Raw genomic sequence first — 13,182 nt, forward strand, 5'->3', positions numbered from 1 at the left:
AATTTAATTAAAATATTATATTATTTTTTAAAACTTAAATTAAAAAGAAGTATATAAATAGCTATGTGTCTAACATTCTAAAAATATGATAAAACAATAATGAAATAAAAAAATGTTTTTATATTTTTTATATATTTCTGTGCCATTCTCGGTTGTCAGGCCTTGTTAGAGAAGCTAGCATATTGCACTGATCCACACACACATTACACATCTCCCTCTCTTTCTCTCTCCTAAAAGTTAAAAGCCACATACATACATAGATACATAGATACAGGTCCGTGCCCTTGAAGCTAAGAAACTGTGCAAACTAAGCCTTCTCTTTGCTTGTTTGTCCCCTCTTTCCTGTGAGCTTCTTTGTCTTCTTTCCTTTGTCCTCAAACGCTCATTTCCCTTGTTGCTTCTCACTAAAGGTTTGTATCTATCTATCTCTGTGTTTTTGCTATCACTACTTAATTTCTTCTTCTTCTTCTTTAATTTCTTTTTTGACATGCATGAGTCTTGGTTTTCTTATTTTTCACTTTATTAATAAAATCTATTTTTGTTTCTTATTCTTCCTTTTTGTTAGCTTCTATATGTATTGCCTTTTGATCTATCATATGCTTCATTTCAGAAAATGAACTAACCCTTTTCTTTAATTTTTTTCTTGGTGTTTTAATTCTGTAGTATTAGTTACACTTAAACTCTAGCATACATAAATCATAAATATTGTGCTTTCTCCTAGCTAGCTCTTGTATTAATTAGGTTCGGGACAAAAAGGATTATATATATTCATATTATTTGGTTGAAGCTAAAAGCTTTAGAGAGAAGGAACAACAAGCTTAGGGTTTTAGCTAATGGGTTCTATATCTTAAATTATACAAAACTTTTCAAGATATGAGATGAAGATACTAGTTACTTTTCTTTAATTTTATTAGTTTACTTCCTTTCTCTCACGTGATTTCTTTCAATTTTTGGTTGTAGTATGTGCTTAATTATCCCTCCAATAATACACGTATCCAAAGTTCAAATTGATATGCATGAACGTTGGTGTTTGTTTCTAAGGCAATCAGCATGGACATAACTTATCATTTTTTTTTCCTTATAGTTTCTGATTGGTTCTGGGTCAAATATCAGTCCAAGTTTAATATAGTCATCATTGGAAAAAAGATCTCTAGCTTTTTTCTGAGGATCTTCCCTAGGGTTATATTATAGATAGATCTCATAGATTGAAAATTCCTTTTGTCAGAAGAAAATGTCTCTTATATTGTGTATGGACACAACTTTAAATAAAAAACTGATATTTGTATTATTTTAAATAATTTTTTGTACTCCTTTATTTATTTATTTTTATGGGTGTACTCCTTTATTTATAGTATAAAAGACAAATAGTTTATCTTTTTTCAATTTTTTTTATCAATCGTCTTTAATTTTAAAAGTAGATGTACAAAAATATGTACACAGAGTGATGTATATAACATTCCTCGTTTTAAATCATATATACTTAGTATTTTTCGATTTGATATATATATATCTACTTTTGTATATTTCTTATATACTTAATCATTTTCTATTTGAAGTATATATATAATATATATATTCTTAAACTTAATTAGTTACAATAATAATTAAAGTCGTATCTCTCTAAATAAATTGGATCACATAAATCACACTACACTTTCCAATATTACATTTGTATTTTATGTTATTTTTTAATAAATTATGGAAGGTGTGATTTTATTTAGACTAATTTTCTATATAATTGTTATTTCCTGCAAGTTCTCCTTATTTTTTAGTTATATAAAGTAGCATTTTCACACCATGACGGTCAGGAAGAACACACATACACATATGTTCTCGAGATTATCAATTTTTGGGCCACTAATTTTGAATTTCTACAACATAAACTACCGCTAGCTAGTTCCATTCATTCATACTTGCTATGTTCTTAATTAATTAAATATAGAAAAACGTTTTACATCTACCTTTTAATTATTTATTCAACAATGTTAAATTACTAGCTAATAAATATTATTATTTTAAATCATCACATAATTAACAACAATTTATACTAATATTTACAAAAATTATATAATTTAAATTTATATTTACTAAAATTTACACACATAAATAAATATATTTTATATTCATATTTATCATAATTTATACTAATAAAATAATAAAATTTATTTATTAAAAATAATTTAATATTTATATAGTCAAAATTATTAAAAAGTACTCACTCCCAAAATTTTTTGATATTTATTTATTTATTTTGGTGTAGATATCCACCATCTATTGCTATCTATGAAATAAACATACAATCAATAATAATCCAAGGATTAAGTAAAGCTTAATGATTATTATTATTCTTGATTTTATTTATCAGGTAATTAATTAAAAGCAGAAGAATAATCAGAATGATGGCAGGTAGTGGACAACTAACAGTTCCACCAGGGTTCCGGTTCCATCCAACTGATGAGGAGCTTCTCTACTATTACCTAAGGAAGAAAGTTTCTTATGAAGCCATTGACCTTGATGTCATTAGAGAGGTTGATCTCAACAAACTTGAACCTTGGGACCTCAAAGGTATCTTTCCATCTAGCTACATTCATTACATATATCAATATAAATTCTTAGCTTTAGTATGATAAAACTAATTATAGTAGTTGAAAAACCTTAACTTTTTTGTTCACCCCTCTATCTAATTAGGGCTTAACGTAGCATGGGTCAATTATATTAATCGTGATGGTTAAAAATGGAGGACTACAATAATTGTTGCAAGCCGCAAGCCCCTGCAACTGTGGTGTGTTCTCGATTTACATTAAATTTGTAATGAATAAAAAAAATTTAAAGAAACCATTAATTTGACATTAAACGAAAGGAATATTTAGATGTTAATTATACATGTACGATCATACTAGTATTAATAGAATAAATTCCATCAAAACTTCATAGTTAAGTGTACTAAGACAAAAGTAGTACTAGGATGAATGAATTTTCAGTAAATCTCTGTGATAATTGAAAAATAAACAGTGCTTCGTCTTTGTTTGAAATAGTTAAGTACCGTACTAAGATGTTGGCATTGAATGATGATTGAAATATACGTGTGGAGTTGTGCAGATAAATGCAGAATAGGATCAGGGCCTCAGAACGAGTGGTATTTCTTCAGTCACAAAGACAAGAAGTACCCAACAGGAACAAGGACCAATAGGGCAACCACTGCTGGTTTCTGGAAAGCCACTGGGAGGGACAAGGCCATATACCATACTAGCAATTCCAAGAGGATTGGGATGAGAAAAACCCTAGTTTTCTACACCGGCCGTGCGCCCCACGGCCAGAAGACTGACTGGATCATGCATGAGTACCGCCTCGACGAAGACGACGCCGAGGTTCAGGTGACAAAGAAAAATAATTCCTTACATGCATGCAATGCCATTCAATAATAACAATGTTTGGAGAAAAATTCAAGATTGGAAAAATTTATTATTTTTTATTAGCATTTTTACTCATTAATTTATTTTATTTAGTCTAATAATTTAATAATGTATTTTTAATTCATATATATTTTTATAATTATGTTATATAGACACTAAAATTAGTCATTAAAATTAATTATTAGTATAAAATATATATTGAAATATAAATATACATTTGAAAAAAATTAAACCTATATACAAATATATTAGTGATTGATTTTAGTGATTAATTTTAGTGTACAGATAATATTTTTAATATTTTTAAAAATTAATGACTAACTACTAGTAAAAAATAATAATTTATTAATTTTCTAGTATTCCTCTAATGTTGAAGATGAAATATTATCTTCTGTAAAAAAATATGTATTATACATAAATATACTATGACTGATTTTGATAATTAATTTAGTATAGATAGGAAATTTTGCCGTACAAATATGGTTTATGTTCATCTTATAACAACAAAATGAGTCATTTTATTTGTGTACACAAAAGATAAGTTATATAAATAACTTTTTGTTTTTGAAGATATTGATATAGCCAATAAGTCATTCTATATTCCTAGTGAAATTTGACATGCTTCAAACAATTAGTGAGTGCTATATACATATAATGAGAAAATTGAAGTTGCAATAAAAAATGATTTTGTATGTATTGCAGGAGGATGGGTGGGTCGTGTGCAGGGTTTTCAAGAAGAAAAACCAAAGCAGAGGGTTTCGACAAGAAATTGAAGAAGAGGAACATCATCACTTAGCAGCAGCACATCAACACATGAGAGGAGTAGCAAGCCAACAAGTTCTGGACCCAAAACACCACCACCACTTGCAACATCATCAAGGACTCTATGATAATGAAAATAATAATAATTACACCAATAATTTTGATGGATCCATGCATCTTCCACAGTTGTTCAGTCCAGAATCTTCCGTGGCTACCGTGGCGGCGCACACTTCCATGAATGCCATGGACATTCTTGAATGCTCCCAGAACCTTCTAAGGCTCACAACAACAAGTGGATGTGGACTCAATCTCATGCAACAACAACATGGAGAGAGGTTCAATGGTGATTGGTCTTTCTTGGATAAGCTTCTTGCTTCACACCATGGCAGCACCATGGATCATCATCAGCATCATCATCATCATAGCAAATGTAACAATAATCTTCATCATCAGCATTCTGCAATTGCTATTGGAACTACTTCATCTCAGAAATTCCCATTTCACCACCTTGGTTGTGACAACCATGATATCATGAAGTTTTCCAAGTAGGGTTATTATGAAAAATAATAATATAATAATTATTATTATTATTATTATTATCATAAAAGATGATGAGGTGAGAATCAGAAACTTCCTTTCTAGTATATGTATTTCAGAGTATCCTCCTGTTTGTTAGGTACTCATTGGAAAAATTCTCCCACTCATTAATATTTATTAGCATTTCTTTATTTTGAGTATCAATTGTGTATAGGTATGTATCTTTGTTATATTTTCAAGCTGCTGTTAAATAATATGATACTATTCATGAATGCTCATTATTCATGTTGTTGGATACCATGGCGATCTACTTTCTGCACATAAATAGTTCTTTGCGATGTATAATATTTTCGAAAAAAAAAATGTTTAGGGGACAACAGTAGGTATCGAGCCTAAAACTACTCAAAACTTTTTTTTTTCACATTATTTATTTGAGTGAAGGATATATTAGAGGAAGTATTAGAGAGTATTAGAGATATAATCATTAGTGTTAATGAATGGTATCTGACATGATATTAAAGCTCTAGATCTAAAAGAGATAATAATTTAAAGTTACCTTATTTAACTTAATATTTGAATATATATTTTTTAAAATAAAAAATATTTTTATTTGTAAAATTTATTAAAATTTCTTAAAATATTCTTAAGTTTTATTTTATTTTAATTTTATATTAAAAATTTTTAATTGCATCAACTTTATCTCTAACGACTAATTTTTCAAAAAAATTATGACCAATATAAGAATAACTCAACAAAAATAACTTTTAACGTAAGCAAATTAAACATATTTATCATGTATTATGATTAGATTAGTCCTAAACTTTTTTAAAATTTAGTTATCAGGGATATATTTAATATAAATCGAAAATTTTTGGGATAAAATTAAAACAAAATGAAATTCAGAAATATTTTTAAAATTTTTAACAAATTTAAAAAAAAATTATATTTTATTCTATTTTTTATATCTAATATTATATATTTATTCTAACAATAATTAATTATTATTGAAAACAAATAACAAAAAAAGGCAAGATATGTTTATCTTTCGCTTCCAAACATTTTTGTTATTTTATGATTTTTAATATGCAAAAATGTTTGGGGAATATAATTGGGGGAATTAAAGGGAGTTATAATTTGTTTATTTTTTTGTTTTTTTAATTTATTTTTATTTTTTATTCTTTAATTATTATTGAAATTAATAGATAATTTTAAATATAATAAATATAAAATTATAGATATTGAATTAGGGTTTAATCACTTAAAATTTGTCATAAACTAAATCTTTGTATGATTAAAGTAGTTGATAAGAACTATTAATGCAAAAATTTAAACACCTCTAAAATCTTAATTGTTCTCTCATATTAATTTCACCAACTATTCTTTGTTTGCTTTCTTGCACTCTCTGATTTACTGTTTTATACTATTTGACCTTGAAATCACTCTTTTTAGCTTGTCTAACTAGCCTAATCACTCAACTATTGTTGCTTCGTTCATTAATTCTTGTGGGATCGACACTCACTCACTTGAGTTATTACTTGATACGATTCGATGCACTTGCTAGTTAGTTTGTTGTATTCGAAAATTCGCACCAGTTGATCAACATACATATACTTCTTCCACTTTTTTCTATTTAGAAAGGAAAATTTTCATATCTAGTTGATAGATCTTTCATTGCTTTTTGTGCAGCAGTGCAATGAGTGTCCAATTATTGTATTTAGGTGAGTTACAAGTACAAATATCTCTGTATAATCTATCTTAAAATTTTAGGAACTCGTACATATCCTTTAGCTATGAGTCTTGCCTTATGCTTCTGAATGGATCTTTTAGGATTGAGCTTAGTCTTGTACACCTATTTGACTCCAATGATATATTTATTTAAAGGGCGATATACCAGCTTCTATGTGTTGTTCTTCTTTATCATCTTGATTTTTTCTTCTATTATATTTCTCCATTCTTCTTACTTTTCTGCTTTTTCAAAGTTTGTAGGCTTGATCTTGACAAAAATGCATGTTTCGTATACATCTTATAGAGGTTTAGTTTTTCTTGTAGGCTCAATGCTTCTTTTCTCGACTTTTTCATCTTTCTAGTCCTATGAAGCATCTTCATCGAAATCCACTTCTCAAAAAATTACGAGTTTCTTTGTTTTCAAGCTATACACATGATATCCTTTTGAGTGTACTATACCAAAGAAGATTTATTTTCTATCTTTTCATCAAACTTGCTTCTTTTCTGTGTACGGATGTGGGCATAGCATGTGCATCAAAAGGCTTTTAAATGCTTTGTTGAAAGTTTTTGTCCAATTCATGCTTTAATTGGAGTTTTATTTAATTTTCTATTACCTTAGTGGGACAATGATTTAGTAGGTATACTATTGTATATATAGCTTCTGCCTCGAAGATGTTGGGCAGATTTTTCTCCAAACGGATCGAGCGTGTCATCTCTATCACAGTTCCGTTTTTTTCTCTCAGATACTTCATTATGCTTAGGAGCATATCCAACTGTGAGTTAACGTGTAACGACCTAGTTTCTAACACGTCATGATCATACCAAATGTAAGGCATTACTAGCTAATTCCTTTATTATCTATTTAATATTGAACCTTTATGCAACAATTTGTTGACAATTTTTCTAAAAGGTTAAAATTTTTTCATCAAGAACAAATAATGCATATTCACATACTTAATATTAATAATACATTATAATATTACATACAAAACCAACTACAAAATCTATCCCTTTGAATAAAACTTCAAATAACAAGGCAAGGGAAAAAATAAATTCTATCGACAACTCAACTTGCAAACATATTCTTCTAGGCTGCAGTTTTGCAATAAGCTTTCGCACCTGTAGCTGAAATGGGTGAAAATAGGGAGTAAGAACTGGGGAGTTCTTAGTCGTAGGGCTGTGGTAGTTAGTTAAGTCCATTTTAATACTATACCCAGTCAGCAGCAACAACCAATAAACTCAACAAGCATAATAATTAAAGAACATAGAAAGTCAAGCACAACACATACACAATCACAGAAAATAAAGTTCACAAAAAATATGTGAAAATAATTATGATGCATGTCTATTCCTAGTGTAGGTAATGTGCTCAGCTATTAGTTTCTACCCGCTTCCATCACTATCTAGTACTAGTTCTAGACATGGCTTTCTAATTGGCACAACCCTTATAAACAAGCTCACCATACAGGTGTAGCTGTCTTTAGCTATCAAATGTCGAACATAACCTCTGTAAGCAAATTCGTCTTACAGGTGCACCTCTTTCTAGCTGTTGTATATTAAGATAAACCTCTGTAAGCAACCTTGCCTTATAGGTGCGACTCTCTATGGCCGATGTATTCTTGGAAAGCAACTTTCTTAGTGAAATTACCACCTTATCTCTTCTCGATCTCAGCAGCAAACAATCATCTCAGCCCGCTTTCAATGAAAAACATCTCTGCTCGTTTTCTTTTTGTTTCAATTTTTTTCTCTTTCTTCAATCTTTTACTTTATTATTCTTAATATATCAAAACTTGTTTGCACTATACGCTCGCCTTTCCCTAAATATTTTATGAAAAGAGAATTATAAAATTTATAATATAACTCTATTTTTCTAATGATTTTAGAAAGTCTTATTGTCTCACTTTTCCTTTCTTATTTAATAAAAATAATGATTTTAGTAAAAATAACTAATAAAAATGTATACTAATTAAATTGATATAAGTAAAATAATATTAAAGGAGTATTAATATTCAATGTTTCTATGTTAATATACTAAAACTAATTTTATTGAAGTTTTATTCTTAAATTTTTAGAAATTATACTTTAAATCTCAAACTTTTAAGTATTTTATTTTTAACCCAACAATTTTAAAAAATTACTAATTAAATATCATATATATATATATATATATATATATATATATATATATATATATATATATATATACATTCACAAAAGAAAAAAAATACTCACTCACCCCTAAAAGCTTACTTTTTATTCAAAATATCTCTAAACTTATTTATTTATAAAATCAACTTCAATTTTTTTTTATAAAATTACAATTTTATTCTCAAAATAATAATGTTATATTCGTAAAAGAAGACATTTCTTTAAATCCAAAATTCTTTCTTGTAATCTGATAGAAAACTTTTATTCTATTTTTGAACTTTACGGTTATTGATTTTTTTATAATTTTTTGTTTAATCTCTTGGCCATCAAAATCTATCAATTTAATCAAGTTTTCTCACTGGAAGACAACCCCAAATTCACTCAAAATACCTCAGTTCTAGACTGTACCCATATAGGTTGAATCATCAAGCAATCAAAACAACAACAATTTCAATAAAAATCAAGCATAATCTCAATCAAACTAAAAAAAATATCAATCAGACCAACAATCACTTATCACATTAACATTTAGTCGATGAAAAATTATTAAAACCTACCTCCATAGAAGAATCACAACCGAAACTCCATGGAAGGCTTCTGAACAAAAAATTGGCGAAAATGTCAAAATCGACTACTCTACTTTCGAGGTTTCCACTTGGCCAAACCATGCATGGAAGATCAGCGGCGCCATTGTTGATTTTTTCCAAACAAAAATGACGTCAACGTGAAAAAGAGAAAAATACGAACACTTTAATCGGATTAGATTTTTTATCGGAGTTACGAAACTCAAAAAATCGAACTCAGAATCTTTTGAGTTCCATGAAAGTTCTTACGTTTTCTCTCGTTCTCTTTCTCTGAGTTTTGGCTGAAATGAAATAAGAATGACGATGATTAAGGATGATAATGATGATTATGTTGGTTTGTTAACACACAAGGGCTGGGTGTCATGCATATGGGCTGCTGAGTCAGCGATTCAAGTTATAAATATCTTAAATGAATAACTATGAAAGCTGAATATATTAAAACACAAGTAATTATATATATATATATATATATATATATATATATATATATATATATGAGTTACTAATATAAATGACATTAGTAATATAATGATAAAAATATATACGATGAAGTATTAGCGAATCTAAGTTCACCAAAGAGTATCGATATTTATTCATATCGGCAGATTTTGAACATGAAATATTAATTATCAAAATTAAATTATAAAATATTTATTATTAATAGATTACGAAAATTATAATTTCAATTATGTAAAATATCTTATTATAGTAAAGATATATAATAATCTTAATTATTATGAACTCAAGGTATCATAAAAATTAATTTAAATACCTTTAACAAAATAGTTTCTAGAAATAAAAAATCAATAAAATAAGTCATAAATTATTCATAGTTAATAATTTAAAATATGATATTTAACAAAATATCAATCACTTAATTTGAATGATATAATTCTTACCACTCATAAATTACCGAAATTCTAATTTCAATGGTGCAAAATATCACATTTAATAAAATTATATATAATAATCTTAGTCAATTTAAATTTCAATAATCATAAAATCAATTTGATTATATCTAATAAAATAATTTTTAAATAAATAGTTCAAATTAATAAAATAGGTCATAACTAATTTATAAAAGAAGTTTAAAAAATATAGGTTGTTACATGATGTTTGATGATTTCTACTTCACAAAATTTATTAAATTTCTTTGAAGTGTATTCAGTTCATCTGTCGCTGCGAAGTACCTTGATGCTTTGACCGCTTTGCTTCTCCATATGTTCCTTGAACGTCTTGAAGATGTCAAAAACCTATGATTTTTTGTGTAAAAAATATACTCACATTATCCTGGTATAATTATCAATGAAGAGAATGAAGTACCTATTATTACTGATTGACAGTATCTTCATCGGTTCACCGACATCAATGTGAACTAATTCAAGCATTTTCTTGGCTCGCCAAGCTCTTCCAAAAAAAAATTAGTTGACGATATTATTTGCCAAATAAGCATCCTTTACAAAGTTGTTCAATCTCTGTGATGCTTGGTAGATCTCTCATTAGTTATTTTTTGTGTAGTACCATGAAACTAAAAATGACCAAATCTTCAATATGCCACAACCATAAATTATCTTATTGTACCTTAAATGTAGTTTCTATGATATAACTCCAATTTAATTGAAAGCTTATGCTTTTTATTTTTACTATTGCTAGAAATCTTCTAGTTTTTCTTTTACTTATGGTGCATAAGTTTTTTCAATGTGTAATATGTAATCTTTTTTCATTATTTGGCCAATACTGCAGGTCTTGTGTAAGTTTAGAAATTAATAGAACATCATGAATATTCTTAGTTTTTATCTTAGTGTGCACGGTATTTATAACTTTGCCATTCGCCCGCACGATCATTCTGTCTTCAAGTTTCATGCCAAATCAAACAAATTTATTGATGTCACTGAATAGACTTTGATCACCTATCATATAATTACTACAACTACTATTGAGACACCATATGTCATCTTTTTTTTGCAATCTTTTTGTGATGATACATAGAATAAACATTTTTCTCCCTCCTTTTCTTCAAAGAAGTTTGGGTGATGATTGATTTTTATTCTGTAGCCTTTCTCCATATGCCCAAACCTTTTGCCATTGCGATATTATGATTTTTTACAATGCCAATAATCCTTCTTTAGGTTGTTAGATTTCTTGCATATGCCAAATGGAGAATATTATTTTCTATTGTCAATTTTATTTTCTATTTTTCTAGATGTGTCTGTCTTTTCAAAATATTTGTCTTTTTTCTCCTCCTCTTTTATTTAGATTATGAGACTTTATATTGAACTTAGACTGAAATGCATTTTTTATTAAATCTTTATATTGTCTCGACTTGCATGCTTGTTCAAAAGAGTGTAATGAGCTTATTAACTCTATTACTATTATCTTTGATAAATCCTTTATATCTTAAATTATAGACAATTTAGGATCAAATTTGGATGACAAACTAATGAGTATTTTCTCCACAATCCTTTTATCGGACATGTCCTCTCCATAAGCTTTTATTTCAGTTACTAAGCTCATTAATCTTGTATAGTAACCTTTTGTTGTCTCATAATCTTTCATTTTCATATTTTCATATTACTTTCTTAAAAATTAGAGGAGGATTGTGTGTACTTTTTGTAAACTTCGTAATACTAGCAAATAATTAGTAAATAAATTAATTTTTAATAAAAAAATTAAAAATGTGAATTCTATAGTTTTATAAGATAGAGCTAATTAAAACAAAAAAAATTGACACTAATTTTAAAGAATTTGGCCCAAGATTGGACCAAGCGGGCCAAACCAGTCAAACTGAGCCCGTGGGCCCAACCAACCCCTTCCACTTAATGAGCTCAGCTCACCTCTTCCCCATTTTTGCATGCAAACATGCTGGAATCACAGCCAAGGGGGGAAGAACACTCATCCACACCCAAACACTCACTCACATAATCAAACCCACATAACTTTTCATTCTGAGCTCCGATCGTCGCACCGTTTGTGGCTACGCATTCGCGTTGTTGAGCTCTACAAAGTCTAGAACATTGTAAAGTAAGGAAGTCATGTTTTCTTCCTCAATTTTCTCATTTTTAGTTTCAAAATTCATTAGCCAACATGTTGAAAATTGTTTAATTTTCGGTGTTTAGATTCGAATTAGCTTGGAGGAAACACTTAATCTTGCTTCATGGGTGCTTGAGTAAGGTGAAAATCCTAGAACCCTTGTTAATTCATTGATTTTGAGTGTTGGGTATTAAATTTTGGGTATGTATGTGTGATAAATGTGTTAGGTGTATGTATATGTGTGATATGAAGTAATTGGATATGTTGGAAGCTCAATTGGAAGCTTAGGATTTCGTGCTAGTTGCTGAAATTGGTGTTGAGGGCTTGCTTCTTGCCTAGTGGGTTGCCTTGGGAAATATGAAAAAATTGGCCAAGGTATGGCTTAGGTTTCTCGTATTTAATATATATTGTCTTGTGAAAACTTAGACTAGATGACCATAGGATAGGAATAAAAGCATGAGTGTGTAAATTGCTTAATGCCTTGATGATAATTGTGAACCAAGTTGAGTATGGGTTTGTTGTTTATTGTTGGGAATGGAAATTGAATGTTAAAAGATGATTTAATGATGGTTGACAAATTGAGAATAATGAATATGTATAGATGATGGATTGTTGATGGTCTTGTTGATATAATTGAGAATAATGAATATGTATGAGAATCATTTAAAATTAAGGTATGATAGATGATGGAGGGAGTGTAAGGATGTGTTATTGTGATATTGCATATGTTGGAACTGATTTTTAGTGTAGGAAGATTGATATTGAATGGTGAATTAATGAAAATAAAGGTTTGAAGATTTTTGTGTAAATTTAAAATTTTGTCCGAACTTCAACGAGTCATAATTCGGTTTTCAAATCCCTAAATTATTTCAAACTTGTTTCATATAGAAATTGGGTCTGTGAAGTTTACGTCGTTCGAAGAATGGATGAAAAATGTTTTAAAACGAGAAAGTTATGCGCATCGGAAGTTTGATATGTAAAAC

General features: G+C 28.4%; 1 protein-coding gene across 1 annotated transcript; it reads left to right on the forward strand.

The window, feature by feature from the left end:
* Window positions 1–276: 276 nt before the first annotated feature.
* LOC112703046 (protein SOMBRERO) lies at window positions 277–4,912 on the forward strand. Its single transcript, XM_025754352.3, has 4 exons — window positions 277–410; window positions 2,366–2,565; window positions 3,100–3,374; window positions 4,116–4,912. Exons 2-4 carry the CDS (start codon window positions 2,397–2,399, stop codon window positions 4,722–4,724), a joined length of 1,053 nt encoding a protein of 350 aa, XP_025610137.1. The 5' UTR covers window positions 277–410; window positions 2,366–2,396; the 3' UTR covers window positions 4,725–4,912.
* The last annotated feature ends 8,270 nt before the right edge of the window (window positions 4,913–13,182 follow it).

The sequence above is a fragment of the Arachis hypogaea genome, chromosome 7 (genome assembly GCF_003086295.3).
Source record: "Arachis hypogaea cultivar Tifrunner chromosome 7, arahy.Tifrunner.gnm2.J5K5, whole genome shotgun sequence".
In the NCBI taxonomy this organism is placed as follows: domain Eukaryota; kingdom Viridiplantae; phylum Streptophyta; class Magnoliopsida; order Fabales; family Fabaceae; genus Arachis; species Arachis hypogaea.